General features: G+C 42.3%; 1 protein-coding gene across 4 annotated transcripts in view; it reads right to left on the bottom strand.

The window, feature by feature from the left end:
• GRID2 (glutamate ionotropic receptor delta type subunit 2) overlaps positions 1 to 23,283 on the bottom strand; it is a 1,419,908-nt gene that overhangs the window by 300,260 nt on the left and 1,096,365 nt on the right. For 3 of the 4 annotated variants that reach the window (XM_090037080.1, XM_090037077.1, XM_090037078.1), the window contains exon 10: positions 3,028 to 3,225. The exons of the other annotated variant lie outside the window; for it this stretch is intronic. In XM_090037080.1, the coding sequence (XP_089893206.1) occupies positions 3,028 to 3,225 (198 nt within the window). The remainder of the gene's footprint in view (positions 1 to 3,027; positions 3,226 to 23,283) is intronic. 4 annotated transcript variants of the gene reach the window in all.

Below are 23,283 nucleotides of genomic sequence, written 5' to 3'. Positions count from 1 at the left end.
CAATAATTTAGATACTTTTTCTAAAGAATGTTTTCCATTTTCTAGGTAGGTTTTTGAGTTCTGGGAGCAGAACAGAGCTAACAGTCAGTAAGAAGGAAGCAGATTTTCAAGACATTCGGTGAGAGGTTTCTCTTCAGTTTTTAGAATGAAAGTTCTGCAAGGCCAGGACTGTGCTTTCTGCTATGTCTATACTGCTTTCAATTTGCTTACCTACTAACACATTGCATGGAGCCACCAAAAACGATGTCAGTGTAAATAACTCAATGGTTGGTTGTGGAAGCAATTTGCAAAGTTTGCAGGTAAAATTTAATGGGCAATTTCAACAAAGAGTAGGGGTCATTGAAATCAGATCAAGGGCCTTAGATCATTAAGTGCTTGGGCTAATAGATAATGATCAAGACCAAACTTATTATCTGCAGTTAATCTTTGTAACCATATACTCCTCTCACTACTAATTTTATCCACTTGTTCCTGTCCTCTCAGTTGTTATATTTTTAGGCTGGACTTCTCTAGCTCTGGTACCATCTCCTACTGTATGTATAACAGTTAGCTGCCATTGCTGCTACTCTGGCTGATCTGGGTACAGGGGAAGCCCAGCTGTTCAGAGTACTGAGCTTCGCAGGGGATAGCAGTGACAGCAGCTGGGTTTCCTCTTCTTGCATTTTCTCCCTGATGCCCCTCATCCCCCTCCCCCGACCCCATGTCCCACCTTCATGTCTCCCACTGGCTGGGAGCAAGCACTGGAAAGAGAAACCCACCCACCGCACTGCTGTTCTGGACTGACGCAGTCACAGGGGAACCCCAGAGCCACTCTTAGGAATGACTGAAATCTGGGGTCCAGATGGAGTCTGTGGGGAACAGCTGTGCAAGGAGCTGGGCTCAGCTAGGAAGAGTGACAGTAGTGGGCAGGTTTCTCTTTCCAGCACCTGGTCTGGAAGCAGAGGCTGGGAGGAGGAACCTGTGAGCTGCCATACCTATCTCCAGTGGAGCTTAGTATCCCACATAGCCCCTCCCCAAAGCTCCCAGGTCAGCCAGACAAAAGTGCCCTGCCTTTATGTGTTTGCTTCTTGCCTGCCTCTCCAGTGTCACCTGCCAGTCCAGGGGCTCCATCCCCCATGCAGTCAGGGGGGTGGTGTATTGCACCCACCCTTAATAAATGAAAGATTCACCCAGGTCAGTTTGAAGCACTTTTTGGAAGGTTGGAAACAACCTTAGTCATTCTTGTATCTTCCTGAATTGTTCCTGAAGGTTGCATTATCTCTAGGTCTCTTCTGCAGGTATTATTGAGCATCTACAGAGTGATACAACCAGGGCCCATCTACATGTGCAGGTAAAGATATGATGGGATCTGATGAGTGATTGTGGACTCAGGCATTAGAACCCATTGGGCGTTAATGCCAGTCCCATGGAAATAAGCTCCCATAGCTGAGAGCCCCCTCAGCTGAAAGAACTCCCAGCCATGGGAGCTGGAAAATTGCAGTAGTGGCCCATGGCTACTGGGACCAAGAGTCCTGCAGCTGAGGACTCTGGGTTCCAGCAGATGCGGGGCACTACTGGGACTCTGATTCCACAGCTGCTGGGTGCTGCCAGGGCTGAGAGTCCCCTCAGTTGTGGGACTCTCAGCCCTGGCTGTGCATGGTGCACTGGCTGGGAACTGTCAGCTGACTGGGCTTCCAGCCCTAGAAGGAGACCCTGCTATACATGCAAAATGAATGCTGAATAGATTTTATTGTACATTTTACAGCAATAACTTTATAGATGGTTGGACCTTTTATGGTGCAATAGTAAATTTGCATGTGTAGCTGGTCTAAATTGCATAATTAACCTGGTAATTGTGTGATACATGTAACATGTGGGGGGAGGGCAGTGATAGCATAGGTCTACTGGGGCCCTGTATTGAGAGAGGCTGAAGCTATGCTTCACAGACAGCTGGTAGGCTGTGACTTTAGTTGGACCTTTTTTTGCACTGGCCATATGCCTCTGTAGATGCTCAACAGCAGCAATAGAGGTGAAATAGTATAGTTTAGTAGCTTTCACCTAAATTCCCATATTGATATTCTCAAGCTGTACAGTAATGGTACCTCCCTTTCTCTATTTTTGTATTCCATGGAGTTACAGTGTACCTTGAGAAGTTCCAGCAGACAAGCATCAGTGATAGAAAAGACAGAGAACAGATCTTTGCCTTGTTCTGGTGGGAAATGGGAGAGCCACACATTCAAGGATCCCAACCAAAATTTGTTCCACAGATACCAACAGAAGTTAGGGTGGTAAAATTCATAGGGAAACTTTACCGCTATCTATGAAGTTTGCAGGGTCTCTCTGAAAAGCTATTATCTTCAATTTCAAATCAGGGGAGGTGAAGGCAAAGTATCAGGTTAGATGAGATGGATGAAAAAGTGAAATGCACTGTTTTCATTTGGTTTAATTTAGTTGTGTTATGATCTTAAATATTTACTATAAACTGAAATGAATGAAATGGTTTATTAATTACAGATTAATTCTGTAAAGCCTTTGATTGATATAACTATATAATGAAATTACTATTATACATCAGTAAAAGATTTGTTGATTACATACTTAACTTATTAATCTCACCGATATTTCTCTAAGTGCTATACATAATTGATATTGTTTATTACTAATTACTATAATGCATTTTCACATCTAAAACAATATATTCTTCTTGTTTATGCCAGATCTTACCAAATTAATTAGGATGTTGAGGGGCCTCCACTATTCTGTCTTATTTAAACCCACAGTGTAATAATGGATGTCTGAGAAACTGCTAATACATTTAATTGGCCACCAGGGGTCACTGATAAATCATTCCATCTTCAGATCCTGTTCACCTTCTCCAGGGCCTTGGTAGTATGAGCAGATTCTGTTAGTGTAGTCGGTGAACATCACACAAAATGTCATCACTAAACCATCAGCTGAACCACCCAACGATGCAAAATCCATAAATAAGTTTCATATTTATTGGTTTAATTATACACCTTTAATTTAATAAATTATTAATATCCTTACCTTAAACACTAGTTCTCCTATCAGTCCATTCCATGACCCATCCTCCTGGGGGCTTCCATATTTGTGGTCTGGTGCAACATAAATTTCATATTTAAAGCCAAGATAATTGGCTAAGGCTTCCAAGACATCTATTGAGAAGCCCTGGTATTTCTTCGGTTTCCCCAAAACATTTTCAGATACCATCACAAATGGCTCTTCCTATACAGAAGAGAAAGGAAGTGCTTGAGGTAGAAGCAAAAAAACCCCCACACAGACTACAAAGATGCCTTTAAGAGCAAAAGTACAGTAACTAAAAATATCTGAAAATCAATCTATTTTATTTCTTCAAGAAGCTGGTCTAATACTTCTTTAATTTAATCACAACAACTAATATTACAGTCCGCAGGTAATTCCACTAATTTACATATGGTGAGTAATGACTGTATGTGGCAAAATTGGATTCTGTCATACTCCAGGCATGGGGCTGTGCATGTGTACAAATGCCAGAGCAATCTATTGTTTGTGTTGCTTTGTATAAACTTTGTAGTACTAGAAAAACAATGAACGTCTAGGGTCTCTGAGTAGCAATGCCATTGAAGACTAGTACTGAACGTTACATTGCAAAGGCATGTTTTCCAGCCAGGGAGTAAGAGGGGGCTGCTCCTGAGCTCCTCCAGCCTCCCTGAGAGCCTGTCAGTGAACGGGACAGGCTGTCTGACAGATCTGCTTGATAAGCTGTTGCCATTGTGACAAGAGCTCAAGGGGCTGCCCTCAAACTATCTCCAGGGATATGGACTGATCAAATGGTCTCCACAGCCTGATTAGCAACAAGAAGTGGCACCAGCACAGTTTTAAGTTGCTGGTGCTTTAATGGGCTGCTGGGGGTCAAGCTGTCATGGCCGCAATGGTGATAGGACTGTATGAAAGCAGCCCAGGGCAGCAGGGGTTGATTGGGTGGCCACCAAATAGAAACGACCTGATCAGCCCCTGCCACCACCACCTGCAGGCAGCTCCATCATGACTGCAGTTGGAAGGGAACAATGACAGGGCTGCATGCAAACTGCTTGGACAGCAAGGCAAATAGGGCAGTCTCCACTGCCCAATCAGGCCCTGCCACCACTCTAGCATACTCACCATTACCACTCAGTGGCAATGGTGAAGGGGCTGCTGTCAAGCTGACGTCTTCAGAACTCTTTGACAGCTTCCTAACTTGGCACAGTATAAGGGAGACAACTACTCTCCCTCCCTCCCTCCGCCTTGGAAGTGAGAAGGGAGAGAGGAGTACTGTGGCATACCTGGGTCAGAAAGCCCTGTATACAGGTTAAATTTATTGCAGAAATCTTCCTACAACAAAGTTGGTCTTTGAAATAGCATTTTTTTTTGTGCCATGGATTCATCGTTTTTGGGCTTGATCAGCCATTCTTTAACATAATAGAGCCTGAATGTGTAGACACTGGCTTTTTGCTGTGCTAAAATAGCAGATAAAGTGCAACAAATATTGTGTGTGTCAGAGGCCAGAGACATTCTTCTGGCATATATTTCTTCCCATTATCTCCTTTCTTGGTGTGGTAATTTACTGCTGGCTATGAGCATACACAAACTGCTTGCTTATAACCTACACAAAGCCCAATTATAAATGATTGACTACTTCCTGATCTCACACACCCAGTCTGTTTTACATATGTATAGGGTAGTTCCTGCTCCCCTACATGAATGTACTGTTCAGGTTATCAAGGCTATTATAACATTTATGCCATAAAATATGAAATCATAAAAGTGGGTTCCCATAGCTATTTGTTCTTCTCTGTCAATAGTTTCCAGATCAACTGTACTGTTCACAAGTAAAGAATGTTGTTTTCTTAACTGCTAACTCTAAAAGGCAAGCTGCTTTTTTTTTTTTTCATTCTGCATCTCCTACAGTCACCAGCACTTAAATATTTATGCTACCAGAGCTTAGCTGAGAAAGTTGGTAGTTGTACAAGGCGATAGAGAATCTAGCTGTACTGGGTCACAAGAGTTCCACTGTCAATAATTTAAGCAGATATCACAAGAAGGTACATGAAGAGAGGGTATTTTTTTCCAATAAGAAGGCTTAATTTTTGTATACTGTTGTAATTTTCCTGATTATAATTACACATTAAGGACACTGTTTGACATATGAACATGTGACAAGCTTATGTTGCTAGAATATTCTTTTGTGACTCTGAAGGGGAAAAACAAAAAGAGGAATTAACCTATCTATCAAGGTGACATCATGCAAATCACAGGTGAAATTGTTCAAAATCAGTCAGGAGAAATACAAATGGAAAACAACTCAACCTAACCTTGTAAGTTCTTTCCCAGTGATTGGGCCTCAATAAGCATTAAGGGGATTGAGACTAAACTAAAAAAACCATACCTTTAAATTAAAACAAATTGTGAATTCTGATTTTCTGATCACTTATATGACAGATTCCCTAAATATAAACCTAAGCTGCTTGAATAAATTAGCGCTTCCACGAAAATGCCTGCAGTTTATCAATCTAAGTGCATTATGCAAAAGGTTCCATAGATGCACTTGTAGAAAAGGGTGTTTCAAAAGTTGATAATTTTCATATTAGCTAAGATTTATTCACATCACTTGCTGGGTTATTAGATAATGGCTGCTCATAATTCTGAATCTGTATTCAGTCACTTAAAAAGCAACTGCTAATTGCTCAGTTGATTTACAACACTGCATAAAGTGTGCTGCTTTCACAGTTAACTCCATTCCTTTATTAAACTAAGTAATATTTTCTGGTGAGAGAGCAAAAGTGAAAACAAAAAAAGAAGTCCAGTTTGTTTATGGCTAGCAAAATACAAGTTGCCAGTTATTAACCCTTGCATATTGTGTTGAATCCTGGGACAGCAAAAATACCTAAATAAACAAATCTCAAACAAGAGAGTTAATGACTATCTTTCTTGTAATCCATTATGATTCTGTTCACATCCTTGGTACTCAGAAGACATTCAAGAGAGGACAAAAGCATTTCTTAAGTGTGGTTTTGATTTTTTTCCAAAAAACTGCTGGCTGAAACTACACTAATGTCTTTGTGTTTTGTATGTATATCAATTAGTCTCTAGAGACAGGGAGATACAAACAATTCCTAATAATGTATGTGTTTAAAACCCCCCCAAAGCTGTTAGTTCTTCTCTTTGAAGAAATGAGAAAATTAATTAATCAATCAATTAATTAATTGTCATGTACTCAATAGGAATGATAGAGAAGATAAGAAGTGGCCTTGTGATGGATGGGTTCCAGAGACTTGCACACTAGGTAAGAAGCTAATAAATGGCTATAGGCAGTTGCTCTCAGGTTACAGAAACACCCTATGACAAGCCTGATCCTGCTTTTTCTCACAGTTGGTCAGGCAGTATCATGTGGGAGGAACACCCTACTGTTCATGTCCTCCATGCTAGTGAAGAGCTTGAACTTCATTGTCTACTCCATTCAGGGACTTAATTCAGAGGTCACCCCTACAGAGAGCTCTAGGAAATCCCAGACAGCAGCCTGTGAGGGATGAGGTGGAGACAGGAGATGCTAAGAATGAGAGGTCATGGTTTGTCCTGTAGAAATAGATGAACCAAGTGTATTTCAGGGCCCCACTTCCACTAAAGTAGCCTTGCGATGGACCTTCTAATACCACAGTGGGCCTTCTGGCCATCTGAATCTTATCTTTTATATGGCTTTGTTGTCTTTTAGGAGCTGCCAAAATCATTCATTGTGTTCCAGCCTGTCAGCTAGAAAATAAAGCCCATCTCTATCTATGCAAACATTTTGATGGAGGTACCATCTTCCACTGACAACACTCCTCTGTGCTTCATTGTCATTAATGAAGTGGGGTCTTAGAGAACAAAAAAAGGAATGGAGCTCATAGTAGCTCTGTGATTATAATGCTTACTCTATGTCATTGGTTTCCAGGGATGGGGTACTCATTCAGATATCCATGCTTTTGGGGTTCTGTCCTCAAGTCAGCATTCAGCAGGGACTGGTGGGGTGGTAAACAGCTTTATCTTTATTAGGATAAGGATTCAGCAACTCACATGCTCACAGCTTGCAGGGAGAACTACAAGTACCAACCACCACAAATCACACCCACAGGACACCAGGGGAAGAGACTGGGTAGTCCCACTTCTGGCCCCTTAAAGGTACATTCCATATACCACAGTGGTCATTGCTGAAGTGTGATGTATGGAATGATCAAGGCTTATTGAATCAAAGGATATGACACACAAGATTAGCTGGAAAGAAATGAAATTGCAAAGCACATGTAACAGGGAAGCTAGAAAGCATTTTAACTATTTATAAGCGCAAGTGCTTTGTGCATGGTTTTTAGAGGGCAAATCCCTTTCCAGAGAAGTGGCCTAAAGTTACACCCATGATTAAAATAATATGACATAACAAAAGCTGAAGATGAAATGACAGAACCAATACATTGGGAATGAAAAAAGAGAGATCCTTCCTTTGTCAATTAACTTTTATCCCTGGAACTGTTAATTGATTTGTCACCTCTCATCACAATAGTATCTGAGCACTTCCCACACAACACAGTGGTGGATGAGGCTGATATTTCCCTTTCACAGATGGAGAACTGAGGCACAGATTTCATTATATGTATAAGAAGGTAATACTGCTTTTGTAAAGTGCTTTGAGATTTTAGGATTAAAAGGGCAAAATATCATTATTAATTTCCTTGATGAAATTCCCACAGGCACATGCCAGCATTCTAGATAGTGTATTATGGGTAAATTTCAGGAAATAAAATGTCTTAAAAAGTAAGTAAAGTAAAATTCATAGCATCAACAGGTCAGTTTCTCCATGAATTTTAAAAACTAAATTATATTCAGTGGCCTATTTGAAATGCCTTGGTGGTTTCAGCCAGTTCTGCATGGACATTATGTCACTTCTGGTACCACTGGCAAACTCATCTGACAGAGATACTGACATTTAAAAAGGCTTGGAGACCAAATTTGCTTATGCCAGAGGTGGTCTCTTTGTCTTATAGTGAAGGCTTACAGGGGGAAATGGATGCATAATGGGAAAACTATGCTACCCTGCGTCTCTCCTCATTTTGATTCTGCTGATAAACAGACTAAATATATTACTATCTTTCACAAATACTAAATTGTTCTCCTTCCCTCCTCCCCAGTATTTTGCATTATTTTCACATTTAGCTGACTGATGTGTCACCACACTGAGGATCATGTTTCTTATTTTATTATAAAATAGTCAAGAAAACAGGTCTTGGAATAAAGCCTCTTTAGCAGTGAAGAGAAAGTTGTTGATTTGTGAGAACTAGAAAAGGAACCTTTTGGGGTTTACAACACACATGGAGGCTTGACTATAAAACTGCAGATGGATGGCCTTATGCGCTTCTGCTGTGTTTGGAAGAGTGTTGAGATTAGGTAATTAAATGGGTGATTAGAATTCATAAAGCATATGAGAATGACCTCTGTGTCTAGTCTTTATAAATTTCTGAACATACTGGGATATGATATTTTAATATTGAAGTCTGAATTCATTAAATAAGACTCCATTAAGGAGTCTAAATTTTCCTTTCTTCTCTGGCAGAGACAATAAAAAAGAGAGAGAAAGGAAGCAGTTGAAACAAGAAATGCAGCTTTCCCTTATACATAATTTCATGTTTTATAGATAGGACAGTCATCCTGAACTTAGTACTGAATATAATATATGGTGCAAAGGCATAGTAAATGATTCCTATAGATTGAGTGTGGCCTCAGCAATCATGAGGTAAACATTTAGCATGGTATTTTACTACTGCCGTCACCTGCAAACATTGCAGAACTACTCCTGAATGCCAAACTTATGCTCATTGCTGGCTGTTTCATTTCTGTTCCTTGAACTGCTGAACATTCAAAAGCAGCCATTACCCCTGAGAAAGGTTATAAAACATAGTCAAACAATTTTTCACATGGGAGACTACCTTCAACTTGGTTGGTGTGTGCACCTTTTCCCTTTCTTGACTTTTAAAAAGTTTAAGTCCTGGCTTTTAAACACTGATTGTTTTGGACTTCATTCCTCTCAAGATTTTTAAACAAATATTCAGCCCCAAATACTTCATTTTCTTGAGTGCTCTACTGACTACTGTTCCAGGGATTATACTTGGCTAGGAACAGCACAGCAGCTTGTTATTTTTAATTGAACAGCAAAGTGCATTACTTTATGTTAGAATCAATGGCTAAAATTTAATTGAAACATTTAAGTTTCTCATTACAGAAATTCTCCCTTTAGTAATAGTTTAAAAAAATGAGAGGCACACAATACCCTCCCAATAACAATACTACAGTAAAGATCTTTCTCAAACCTACAAAAGCAAGGATAATTAAAATCTTGTACTCCTATTCTGGCCTATTTTGCTGAAGTGGTATATAAGCAGCAGTTGGATATGAAACAACCATTTTAGGAACTTTTGTTACAAAAGGGATGATCCTCTCAAAGCACTCCCACTGACCCAAACTATCAAGATGATCAGGTCTTAGAGGGAAGAAATGAAAAGAAGTTCAATTCTATTTAAATTTAAATTTTATGAGGTTATTTCCCCAGTGCCATTTCTTTTTCAAAAAAGTGCCTTTGAAAATCTTCTATTGTCTTACTACAGGACTGAGACTTCTTTCAAAGAAATGTTGTATCAGAGGTATCCATCAAGATGCAGTCATTCTTTGGGTATTCATTTTAATTCATGGTAATACAACATGCCAAATAGTCCTTTCTGAACCATTTCAGCATAGACTAAAATGATTAGAGTGCTGTTTACACAATGCAATACAGTGCCATATAGGTACCTTGGCTGATAGCAGTATAGTTGCATTAGCAAGGCCCTGTACCCAAGCTAAATAAAGTTGCTTTCAGTAGCCTAGTTAGCTCATTTTAAGCTACTTTGTGTGTGTTTACACAGGCAGCTATAGCAGCATTGTTACCATGCTGTCATCCAGTACTTCCTTTTTGAAGTACTAAAAGATAGAAACAAACCACATGTTAAAAATTACTGTAGTCCTCATACAGGTGGTTGAGGTAGGGCAGTGTAGCACCTCAGACAGTGGCAACATGTTGTGGGTGCACAGGAGTCCAAGTGCACCCCCTGAGAGTGCTGGTACACCCCCTGATGGGCTGCACTGTCTATTTAGGTAATGGGTAGCTGGGAAGCACCAGTGTCCCCCCTGTGAGCACCGGCCGGGGAGTAGGGGCACTTCCAGGAGCACTGCAGCCATTTCTGGGAGCACTGTGGCCACTACATGGTCAGTGTGATGGACTGCAGGGGAGCCCTCCCCCCCAGTCAGCATGATCATTTACAGGGGGACCCCCCCCAGTCGATGAGATTAGCCGTGCACCCCCAATCACTGACTGGTCGCTGGGGGGGGGCACATGCCCCCCCTGACTCAGGTGGCACCAGTTACCCATGACCTCAGAGACCAATTGGTTCAGAGAGGCATGAGCTTTCATAGGCAACACCTTTGTCAGATGCTACAAATGAACTGGCATAAAGTGCATTCATAACATTAGATAAAGCAATAAAAGCTCATACCTCTCTGAATCAGTTAGCTTCTAAGGTGTCACCCTGCCCTAGATTCTGCCTACAACTACTATGTAATAGAGCTGTCAACATTCTGGTCATTTGGGAAAAAAAAATCTTTATTTTACATATCACCTTTCTACTGATATTCCCCAATATATTTACTTGAATCCAAGTTGCAGTATTTCTCCTCATTTAACATGAAGAAGAAAAAGCCTCATCCTGCATTTGAGTACCAGGCTGGGGCCAGGGCTGGATTTGCCACCACTGCTGCTTGGGCACAGTTGTTTATTAGTAGGGAAAGAGATTTATGTGGGGAGAGCATGGGGGAGACAATGCAGTGTGGGAGGGAGTGAAGAGATGGCATGGTGCCAGGGAATGCTTAGGGAAGACCACACAGAACAGGGGGTAGGTAGCACAGGGGAGACGGTACCACAGTAGAGAAGCAGCTGCATTCCTGGCTCTGACCCCAACCTGGTCAGGGGCTAGAGCTGGAGCCAGAGCTGCCACAGGGTAAGGGGGGGGGGCAAGTCATCAGAGGGCAGCAGGGGGCAAGCAGCAGGGGTCAGGTAAAGGCACTAGGGTGGTAGGCATCAGAGGGGGGAAAAGTGGAGGGGGACAAGGCATGGAGGGATAAGGGGAGATGTTAAGCTGTCTGTAACACCTCACCTTCCTTAGCCTCTCATACAACTGCTTTCCTTGCTGCAGTGGGGGCAGGGAGGGAGGTTTAAGATGACCATCCAATAACTAGATTCTATATATACATGAATCTATCCAAGTTATAATGTACAATTCTGCATATATAGAATCTAATTATTGGAGGTTGTCTTAAATTTGAAGTCATCTTGGATTCAGGTAAAAACAGGAGGTTATAAAGATGTGTGGTGATTATTATCCTAATGTAAGTGAAAGGGAATTTGAGGCACCGTGAAGTTATCTTGCCCCAATTTAAAGATATATCAAAACCAAACTGGATCTCAAAATCCTGATCTCCATTTTGGGTGGATACAAGCTAATTCCTACTAAGTTTTTTTAAAAGTAAAAATAGTGCAAATAAAAAAAAATATATACTTAATAATTGTTTCCTTTCCTTTTTCAGTGGAGAAAGTATAATAGAAACCACAGAAATGCAGAGGTGGAAGGGGCTCTAAGAAGTCATGTAGTCCACCCCCCATTTCCCTTGCTTTGGAAGGGTAGGGATAAGTATCCTTAGACTAATACTGAGCATAATTTGTCAGAAAGTTCTTTAAAATTTCCAATTAAGGAGATTCTACAACCTCCTTAGAGTATTTCAGTACTTAATTGTCCTTGTAGTTAGAAAGCTTTTTTTTCTAATATCTAACCTGAATCTTCTTCATGTAAATTAAGATAATTACTACTTGTCCTGGATATTAAGAAATATTCATTCTCCTCTTTACAACAACCATTTATCTGCTGAAAGGTTTATTATGCCCTTCTTCATTTTCTATTTTTTTAGATTAAAGAAAACCAGTTTCCTCATAGTATGTGTATTCCAAACCACAGATCATTCTTCTTGCTGTCTATTGGATTATCTCAAATTGTCTATACTTGCTTAAAATGTTGTATTTCAGAGTGTCCACAAAAAGTTAAGGCTTCACCAGTTCTGTGAATAGAATATTCACCTCACATATTTTACAAATGACATTCCTGCATCTGTCTTTGATGAAGAAGCTGTATTCAGTATTTCACATACAAATGTATATGCACTGCTTAATACATTACAATGTTAACTGATTTATAGGGATGCATCTACGTGTCCATTAAAGGGCTCCAATACACATGCAAAGAGCCTCTCCTGACATGAGGTTAGATCAGGTTCAAAATGGTCACCTGATCTAACGTAGATTACAATGGGGGGACTTGTGGGGACAAATCAGGGGTCTGTGGGGGACAGGAGGGCAGGTGGTATCAGAGGTGATCAGAGGTGATCAGTGGGATTAGGGATGCAGGTGGCAGCCACAGGAGGTGCTCTTGGGGTCTGGGGAGGGGTTGGGGGATGGAGGCTATTTTTAGCCCTGACTCCTACCCAACAAACCTACACTCTCATCTCTCCCTCCACTGGGACTTGCTCAGCTTCTGACAATGGCAAATGCTGATAAAACTGGGAGCACCTGGAATAATGTGTGGGATGGAAGACCGGGGTGGGGACTGGCTCGTCCACTTGGGGGTGGGGGAGGTGAGGGGCTGGGGAGCTAAAAATAGGCCAGTGCTGGGGTGTGAAAAGTAGAGCCCTGGGTCTGGGGCCAGCAGTTGGGTTTTCCCAATCCTGGGGCTGTGCAGGTAACTGTACAGAAGTTCCAGGCCCTAATCTAACCTACATCAAGCAAGTCTAATACTACATTCTCTAGGTCTATCTTAGACCAGATTCCACAATTTTTAGACCAGTCCATGTGTATGGAACTTCTGCACAGTTATAGGTTTAGACTGATTTCTGATAACTGACACCAGGTTTGAGTGTAAGGTCTGCATCGGGGTGAAATAAGCTACATTGGGTGGCCATTTTGAAACCAGTTTAACTTCCCCCTAATCCCCCTGGAATGTCTGCACTTAGCCTATTTTTGCTTTACTGCTCTCCAGCTGTAAAAAAAGGATAAGAGCAGCTCCTTAATCACTGCACAAAGGTTATGAAGTAATAGGTGAGTATATGTTGTATGCATAATAGGTGAGTATATGTTGTAAGCATCTTGCATTGTGGTAACTATTTTGTTCACCTCTAAAAAAGGTAAAGAAAACCTTTAAAATTAACCCACTACACAAAAAGCATTCATTTTAATATTTAATTGTTAAAAATATGGCAATAATAGATTTTAGGGAATGGTAAGTGATATGCAAATTTGTCAGTTTTATGTCTATAGCTTCCTCCCTCTCCATCTTGCTTAAAAATGGTCAGACCAGTTTTTTTTCCTGAGCCTATAAAATCAAATAATGACTTCAAACAAAAACACACTAACAAAGAAACAATTTGTACTGATCTCTTAAGTATCCATCCATAGTCAGGCTTAGACATTTGGGTTTAGGTTTCCAGGCAGGAAATGAGATTAAACTGCAGCTCTTGCAGATTATTTCGTAGGAGGTGGTGAGGTTCATGATGTGTATAGCAAATAGCCAAGTTATTCTGCCATGCATTAATCCTTGTGATGATTTTATTTATTCACCAATGAAATGAACACATCTCCCAGTCTTGCTATAAATTACAGTCATTTCTCTGAACATTTTTCTTCATGTTTTTGGGGCTATAAAAATGCTTTCTTCCTGATTCACCTTGATAAACGTGAACAACAGGGAGAGAGAGAAAACAAGAAAAGTGGAGATTTGTAGCTGGCTTGAGAATTTTGTATTTTATACAACAAATAGCCCCAATAAAATATTTAAAAACTCTATGAAATATTTTTAAAATAGTTTAGCTGTGACACGTGTGGCAAGAACAGAGTACCTGATGGTGCGATATATTATAAAAATGTTATCCTTGGCATTTGTTTGAATGACCTCACTTATTGCTTTGCTGTCATTTAAAATGTATGTACAGGAAGCCTTTGTACCATACTGCTATATTACGTATGTATATCTTACACACAAATATAGATAATATGTTACTTACTGATCCATGTCTAATTGCAATATGAATATTACAATCACAGGAGATGGCTGAGAAATACTTCTCACTTTTCATACTGTACTCCAGGACTCATATGAAGGAGAAGCATGTTTGCCAATCATGCTGATAACATGCTTACAATGCACTATATGCATCCTGTGTACCTTGAAATCCCCCCTTCATGTTACACATAAGCAGGGATTCTGGTTTTCTCTGATTTAAAAAAGAATCCCCAATTTTCAATTAGAAAAATAACCCCAAATCTACATTTTTCCATGATTAAAATGAAACCACAATATCTCTCTCTATGTATTAGCAGTGTTTCATTTAAATCATGGGAAAATGTGGATTTGGGGTTACTTTTTTTTAAACCAAAAATTGGGGATTTTTTTAAATCAGGGAAAACCAGGATTCCTGTATATATGGCATAATTAACCAGGTAATCACTCCTTAAGTTGTGACCCAGCTACACGTTCATTCAATTAATGGCATGATAAAAAGCCCCCCAGTAAACTAAAAAGTTATTCCACAAAACATGTGGAATAATTTTGTACCTTGTTCTAATCATGCCACTAACTGAATGTGCAGCTAGGCCATGAGGGACTCCAAGCCACAGGGGCCAGCACCTGCTTCCAGCCCCACAGCTAACAGGCTTGCAGGTGCGGAGCTCACTGCAGGGAAAATGCTGCCCTGCTGCAAGCCTCTTTGGCCGTGGGGCTCACAGTGGGTTCAGTGTCTTTGGCTGCGGGGGTCACAGCAGGTGCAGGGGGAAGAATGCTGCTGCCGCTGACTCTCCTGAGCTGCGGGGCTCGCAGTGGCAGCAGCATTCCCCTGTGTTGCCCCTGCTGTGAGCCCCACAGCTGACATTGCTGCATGGCTGGCAGTGGTGGCAGTGGGGCAACACTGCAATGCCCCTCGTGAGGTGCAGGGCTTGCAGCAGGGCAGCTGCGGGGAACAATGCCACTGTTGTGAGCCTCTCACCTCAGGAAGCTTGCAGCAGGGATAACATGCTGCCTCTGCTGTGAGCCCCGCAGCCTAGTGCTCACAGCAGAGGCAGTGTGGGAAATTCTGCCCCTGCTATGGGGTTTGCTAAGCCCTGTCAACTGCAGGTCTTGTAGCTGCCAAAGCCAGAGCAGGGGGAGCCTGGGATTGTGATCCCATGCGTGTATGGGACTATTATTACTCTGTACAACTCTGTGGTGAAGGTCAAATCTCAAAGGCAGGTTCAACTTCTGAAACAAGGACTTCAATTCGTATCTTACTCTTTATATTTTTGCTGTGTGAGTACAAGGTACAGAACAAAAACAGGAATTGTAAAGGTAGACCACCTGTCACTGCCATATCAATGAGTCAGTTGGCCACCTTAAGGTTTTTAAAAATCATCCTACATATTCAAGGGAAGATTCAAAGGGGTTGGAGTGGTGTGATTGATTCCCCTTTTTAGACCACGCTGTCATGGGAGCAGCAGCTCTTCCTCTTCACTACCCTCCATGCTCAGTGGTATGTTTTCTCCCTTTCCCTCCCCCCACCTGATGCTGCCACTGTCCCCAGCTAACTCAGGGCAGACGATGCTCCAAAGATGTTCCTGCCCCACTCCATTTGGGCTGTGTTAGAAGCCAGGCTCAGCCAAGGACTGCAGCAATGGTGGCAGGTGGATTCCTCCTCCTTGTTATTCCCATACTCTGTTTTAAAAATCTTGGCTCCACCTATGTACACATTTATGTATTTAATGCTGTGAAGCAGATGCCAAACTATCTTGTACCTAATAATGTTTTCCTGGAAGATAAATTTATTTTGATATCTTGTTCCTCAATATTTCTGGTAGGCCTTTCAATACCCAGTATTTCCTGTTTACAATTAACTTGAAGATGTGAAGAGCCACTCAAATGCAACCTTAGCACTTTCAGTTATTTAACTCTATAGTCTGTTGTCTTTCCAGTTTCTGTAAAATTATTCAATTGGACTAAGTCAACAAGCAATATATAGTCCTCAGTTCAATAAAATATACAATTTCTGTATGTAATATTGAACTGACGGAAAAACCCCCCAGATACGTGCTGCAATCCACCATTCTGTATCCACTTATTTTCCCCCTTGCTCCTGACTGCATTTTCAGATTAACTCAAGGCTAAATGCACATACGTCTGACTTGGTAATCATCATCATTTTATATACAGTCTTCAGTACATTTTACTACCCTTTTGATGCAATGTTAAGTATTCTTCAGAAAATTTCTCCTGAATTTAGCATTGCTGCTGTAATATTTTAAATCAGGAATTGTCAAACTTTAATAGCATGGATTTTATCTTTTTAGAGACATTATGGTGTGGTCACCTCCTATACTATTTGTTATTGCATAGATCAAATCCCAACTCATTTCTGAGAAATAACATCTTTGTGATAAATTTAGCAACTATTTTTTAAAGTGATATTAAAAAGAATACTTAATGTACCCTGGCTGATTTGTAAATGCAAAACAGCAACTGAAAACAAAGAGGGGAAGCCAAAATTAGCAAGCAGTTTCTGGATTATATTTTGGGACTATTGTATTAACACAGTTATATCTTGCAACTTCCAAATAAGTTTGTTTTATTTTAAAACAAGCCTGAAGTTGTGTCAGATATTTCAAATGTAGCATATCTGTCAAACTCTGCAACCTGAAAGTATTTTGTCAAAGTAAGCTCAAACTCTGGCAAGGTTTCAGGGAGGAGGGGTGCAGAACACAGCTTGTGGCATGGGCCACTTGTGCAATTTAAGACAGAAAGAACTGTTTGGTTCCATAATGATGATGAAAGTTACTTTGATCAGGTTTAAATGAGATTGATTCAGAGATTTATAACTATACTGGCATTATTATGCCCCCCTGCAAAATAAAAACAGAGGGTGAAATCATGCTTCATATAATGCAATAGAGAAGACTCTCAATCTCAATGGAGTCAGGATGTAACTCAAAAGACATCCAAAGAAAAATGTTATAATTTTTAAAATAACTTTCATACCAGTTATATCCAGGCAAGTGGGCTTGCTTTGGCATTGATGCATTATGTCACAACCAACCTGGTTAATGCAAGAGGTTAGCAGATCATTGGAGATGCTGGGAAACTTCTAGCACTACTTTTTGATAAACTTAAATTTTGGGACACTGGTTCTAATGGGTTTTTTGCAACTTTCAGAATATTTTATGAAAAAAAGAACACAGTGGGTACAGGTTTGGTTTTGCTTGGGTTTTTTTAAAACCTAAAATAAATGCTTTGTACTTACTAGCTGATTTATGTACTTACACTCACAGTTCTCCAGTATTTAATCCAATCTTTTAATTCATTAAATCTCTCAAGAGAATCTTCTACTTATGATTGTTTAATCTACATCTAATCACCTCATCTTTTTCTAGTTTTTTAGAGATAAAACCTGTATGCACAAATGGGAGAACAATGAGGCAGGTGTTATTAGGTATGTCTGAGTAACTTTAAAAGATTCTTAAGTTAAAGATGATATTTATTCTGCTTACTATTTCACATACATTTCTGTTCCTTTATAACAGGGGTGGGCAAAATATGGCTCGCGGGCTGGATCTAGCCCATGGAGGAATTTTGTCTGGCCCATAGCAGGTCCCTCTGTCCTACCTGACCCAGGCACTGTCTGGCTGTGGCACATCCTGCCACTCCCTGGACACACAACAGGGCTGGGGCAGTTCCATGGCTGGGAGTACCTTTCTAGGCAGACCAGGTGGTGACAGGTTCTTCCATCTGCTGCAGCTGCTGGCCCCAGACCCACGGTACCAGTGGGGACCCATGGCACAGCCCCAACCCAGTCCACCCCATGCCTGCTCCAGAATCATCTGCTCACACTAAACATCAGCAGCAGCAGTAGTGCTGGCCAGGCAGAAATTTGCTCAGCACAGGGGAAAAGCAGCCCTTCTTGTTTACTACCTGGCACTTCTTGCTACAGCCACCCAGAGCCCATGCCAGGCTGCCCTGTGGCACCTTTGCATTGCCACCACTTCCCCACAATGCAGCTTAGAGGTGGCAGTGAAAGTGGTGGAGCCGCAGGGCATCCAGCAGGAAGTGCCAGGTAGCGGCAAAGGGAAGGGGCTGTTTTTCCCCCAGCGCAGAGCAACAGCTTTTGCCTGGCCAGCATTGAAGCTGGTGCTGCCCACCTGGTCTGCCTAGAAAGGCAGTTCAGCTGCAGAGCTGCTCCAGGCCTGTTGTGTGCTTACGGGGCAGCAGGATGTGCCACAGGTGAGCAGTGCAGAGCAGGCATAGCGCAGCCTGGGGTCAGGGCTATGGTGTGGGTTCCAGCTAGTCCGCTCCTGCTGGGGTGAATCTGGTGCAGGCGCGGGGTATGGCAGGGACTGTGCACTGTCGGCAGTGGTGGGGAAGCACTGTAGGACTTGCAGGCTCCAGCCTGTTGAGAGCTGCGGATGGGTGCTGGCCAGCTCAGGGGAGCACATGGAGCTCCCAGGCACGCCCTACCACAACCACACCCTTCCCCCACATAAACACACAACTGCACACCCCACAAACACTGCACCCATCCACAACCTCCCCCACCCCCCACACACACATCCCTGTGCACCTCTGGGGGGGGAGCCCTGCTCAATGCTACACACACACCCCATCACACAGACACTCACAACCCCCCCCACACACCTCATACCCCCCCTCTCACAAACTGCCCCTACTCACCCCCACATACTCCTCCCCATGTATTGTGGATATGGGTTTGTAGGGGGTAGGGGGTATAAGAGTAAGACTTCATTTTGAGCTGTCATGCAATGACCTCTGTATGCATGATGGAAATGCACACAAAATCAGGACAACAATATTTTCAAAACAATAAAACTAAGATATATTATTGTGGATGTTGGATTTTTAGTATATAATTTGGTTTTTTTCCAGTTCCAAAAAGTTCCTGACATTAGGTTGAAAATATCACAGATCAGAATTTAAAGGGGAAAAAAAACAACACCAAAAGGACTTAAGACAGTGCTTCCCAAACTTTTCCTCAGCATGACCCCATTTATGACCCCATTTCCTCAACATGACCCCTCACTCCCAACCCACAGGCCCCCAGGTGCCCCTCACTCCTGATCCACAGCCCCCTGGCCCTGCCAGTGTCCCTCACTCCTGACCTGCAGCCCCCTCGTGCCCCAGGTACCCCAGAGCCAGGGCCCACAGCCCCCTGCCCCTCCCCACAGCAGTGACCCAGCTCCGGCTGCTGCCCAAGCAAAGTGTGAAGCCCAGTTCCTGCTCCTCATCTCCTCCTCTGCTGGATGCATGGTTGGAGCAGAGCATGTGGGGGGAAGGAAGGATGCAGGCTGGCTGTTGTGGGATTGGGGCTCCCTGCCCTACTGCCTTCCTCTTAGGGGCTCCATGGCTGAGCAGGTGCAACCTGCCATGAGAAGGAGTGCTGTGCCATGGCCACCAAGCTGAGGTGCCTCCTGCTTGCCCAGCAGCATTGGGGTTGCAACTCTGTGCCACCACACCTCACCTTGGCAGCTATGACAGTGTGGGGGTCCCTCTTGTGCTAGGTCCCAACCATTGGGCTGCAGACATGGCTCCCACGTGGCTCCAGCCCCAGTGCAGCCCTTGCCCTGCTGTGGGCAAAGAAATCTCATGACCCCAACCACTGATGTGAAACCATTTGGGGTTGCAACCCACAGTTTGGGAACCACTGACTTAAGGCATCTCCATAGCTTTGGTGGGAGTACATGGGCACACCTACACGTGCATTAATGAGCGGTAGTTATGGCACATTAAGTTTAGCACCTCTAATAACAGGTACTAACCCAATGTGCAGTAACCAGTGCTACTGTGCAATAGTGCGGGTGCACAGTCTTTTGTGACAGTAGCATGCAGTTTACTGAGTCTACTGTGCAGTAGCACAGCTTTTGCCATGACACAGTGTAATTTCTTGTGGCATTTTCTAGTATGTCTGGCTCTTATGGATCTTTCACGTTGTGCCACTTCTTTGGGAACCAGGTAGCTTGGTGTTGAATTATTAACCTTGGAAGGCTTTCAGAAACTCTCACCTGCCATGTATTCGATGGAAAATAAGTTTGTTATTGGGAGTAAGGCGTTATATCTCGCCTTCCCTGGGACCCTCCTCAATTCTGCTTGTCCACCTTCCCTATTCGGTAATGCTCGTTTGTGAGTTCTAAGCAGTGTAATATAACCATTTTGGCTCATTCATAATCATAGGCCTCTTCCCTGGGGATCACCTTATATGCTACTTGAGCTTTTCCTATAACCAGGGACCCTAGCTGGCTTGCTCACTGCAGCCGGTCCAACCCCATTTATAATGCCATTCATTCAAATAACTCTATATACACCTTCCCATCATCTTCATCATTTTATGCATATGGAAGGTGGTCCAATTTCACCACATCCATTCTTGCTGTTGCAGTACTTGCTGTTGTTGGACCTCTAATACTTAATAATGGCATGTAACGTCTGGCCCAACAACTTGACCTGGGGCATTAGATTTATCTCCCTTTTATATCAGCCTCCAGGGTTGCCCCTTCCTGGTTGTTCCCAGACAATGCTCCAATTTGTAGCTTCCTGTGGTGTTTGCTAGTACGTCTGACTCTTATGGATCTTTTGGGACTTGCCATCTCTTTGGGAACTGGACAGCTTGATGCTGAATTATTAACCTTGGAAGGTTTTCAGGGACTCTCACCTGCCATGTATTTGATGGAAAATAAGTTTGTTGTCAGGAATGGGACCCTCCTTAGTTCTGCTTGCCCATCTTCCTGATTTGGTAGTACTCAGCTGTGAGTTCTAGGTGGTGTAATATAGCCATTTTGACTTGTTTATAATTGTAGGCCTCCTCCCCGGGGATCGCCCGATATGCTGCTTGAGCTTTTCCTATAACTAGTGTCCCTAGTGGTCCAATCAAGCCTGAAGGCATCTGGGATCCACAATTCTGCTTTAGATAAGTACCTTAGCTCTCACAGGCTTGCCTCAACCCCAGGTGCCCCTTCCTGGGGCAGCCACCACTGCCCCTCCCTGGAGCTCTCTTCTCCTTGGGGCTCTTCTGGCTCCACTTGAAGTCGCACTTCTGGTCTTCCCTGCTCCGATTCTGTCTGAGCTTTTATCCCTCCTTTGCATGTGGTGAACTGGCACCAGGATGCCACCATAAGGTGGGTCCATGCTGGGGCTAGAGCAGATCCCAGCTCTTCCTGGGCTTGCTGGTCTTTTTTTTCCTCTTTCACTGCTGCAGCATTTTCCCCCGTCATGCTTTCACTGCTGTCAGACTTCCGGGTCTCGGTAGCATCCTGCCAGCTCGGGAGTTTTCCTTTCCAAAGTAAGTTTTCTCTCAGGGCATTGCCCCTACCACACACACTCACATGCAGTAGAATTAGTCTCCTGTGCATTTAGCATCTCGTGTAGATATGCCCCTTATGTGTTTAAGTTTAACCTGTGGTTTATTGCTTGGATGGATCAGATCCATGGTGCTGAAGACCTATCAGGTCTGAACTTAAGTTTCTTAACCACAGATAAATATGTTTTTTAATGATATTTATAAACTCCGTGTTTGAAATATCTCAGAGAAGCATAGAAAGCAACAAGAAGTTCCCACTGATCTCAAGAACAAAATACTCACTGATGTCAAATCAAGCAAATACTTCATTCCACATGTTAAATGCACCCCTATATAGATACACTTCTATTGATGACTGATGTTTTATTATGCCTAAAAGATCTTCACTGATTTCATGAACCACAATTTAAATATTACTGGATTTCCACTGGTTGCAGTTATGATTGGAAACACATTCCTTTAAAAACAAATGAACAAAAAACCCCTGAAAACCCACTGGCATCTGTATTCCAGCATCAATCAGTATATGACGGTTGTGGTGAGGAGACTAAATTTGCCATGTGATGCATTTTTTAACATTACGTGTCTTTTTTTTTTATCCCACCCTAATTACTAGCACAAGCAATTATTTTGTGTGTGAGCATATGCACCAGCTTCTAAGTTGCTAAATGTCATAATTCAATTGTTTGACAGAAGAATGCTCCCTGACTAACTAACTGAAATGATAGCCAAAAATAACATTACAGAAGCTGGGTAGGGTTGGGTGGGAGGACCAGGGGATCCAGGATACTAAATTGAATTTTTTTGATACAGAACATTCACTCAATGCTTCTATTGCAAGAAAATTATATTTTTCTCAATTTAAAAATTGTATCAAGCAAAGTATGAAGGCCACCCATTGCTGCTGTGACGCTATTTTGATGAACATCTAAGTACAATATAACCTCATAAATCCGGATATCAAAAATCCAGAATTATCGAAATCTGGCACTTTTTAAAACTACACTCCATTGGGGACTTGTGGCAGCCAGTCCTGGAGCAGTGGAAGGGGAAGCTTGCACGTGGCGGTTGCCGCCGTCATCCACCACCCCGCACTGCCACTTTGTGTGCAGCCGCTGCTCCAGAAACAGCCACCACTACCCTACTCCTCCCACGACTCTGGGATCGGCTGCTGCTCTGGTTTAAAAAATCCAGAATTTTCACATTTTGACGGGTGCTCAGTGCCAAGCATGTTTGATTCTTGAGGTTATTCTGTAGCATCAAAGAATAATAATAATAATAATAAAGTAAATACAGCGTTGTCTCTTCATAGTTATTTATTCTATTACAAAAAAAAGCAACAGGTAAGAAGTACAATTTTCTCGAACAAGATAGACAACAGTAAAAGCAGGCTGAACTACAATATTGACAGTGACTTCTAGAAAGCTATATTTTAAACTGCCACAGGGTAAAACCCAAACAAAGAACAACAGGGAAGGAAATGTGTGTGCTAACTGAGGCCCTACTCCTCTTATATCAGTCCTAAGCCTAGATAAGCCTTTTTCTTTGAAAAGTAAGTCTTCCTTTCCAAGGAAGACAATAGAAACAAGTGATAAAATGCAGCAAGAGAAGGGAGACCCCCCTGAATCTGTGAAGTTAATTATCTTTCAGGGACTTGAGCAGGTTTGAGTTACACTTAGGCACCTAATGGGTGAAACTGATTCTGAATATTCAGATTCTTCTTCAGATGACAGCATCTGATGAAGTGAGCTCAGGCTCATGAAAGTTTATGCTATATATTTCTGGTTT

The sequence above is a fragment of the Crocodylus siamensis genome, chromosome 2, assembly GCF_052110815.1.
Source record: "Crocodylus siamensis isolate JL-2025a chromosome 2, ASM5211081v1, whole genome shotgun sequence".
Taxonomy (NCBI): Eukaryota; Metazoa; Chordata; order Crocodylia; family Crocodylidae; genus Crocodylus; species Crocodylus siamensis.
This window is presented reverse-complemented; position numbering and strand designations above follow the sequence as displayed.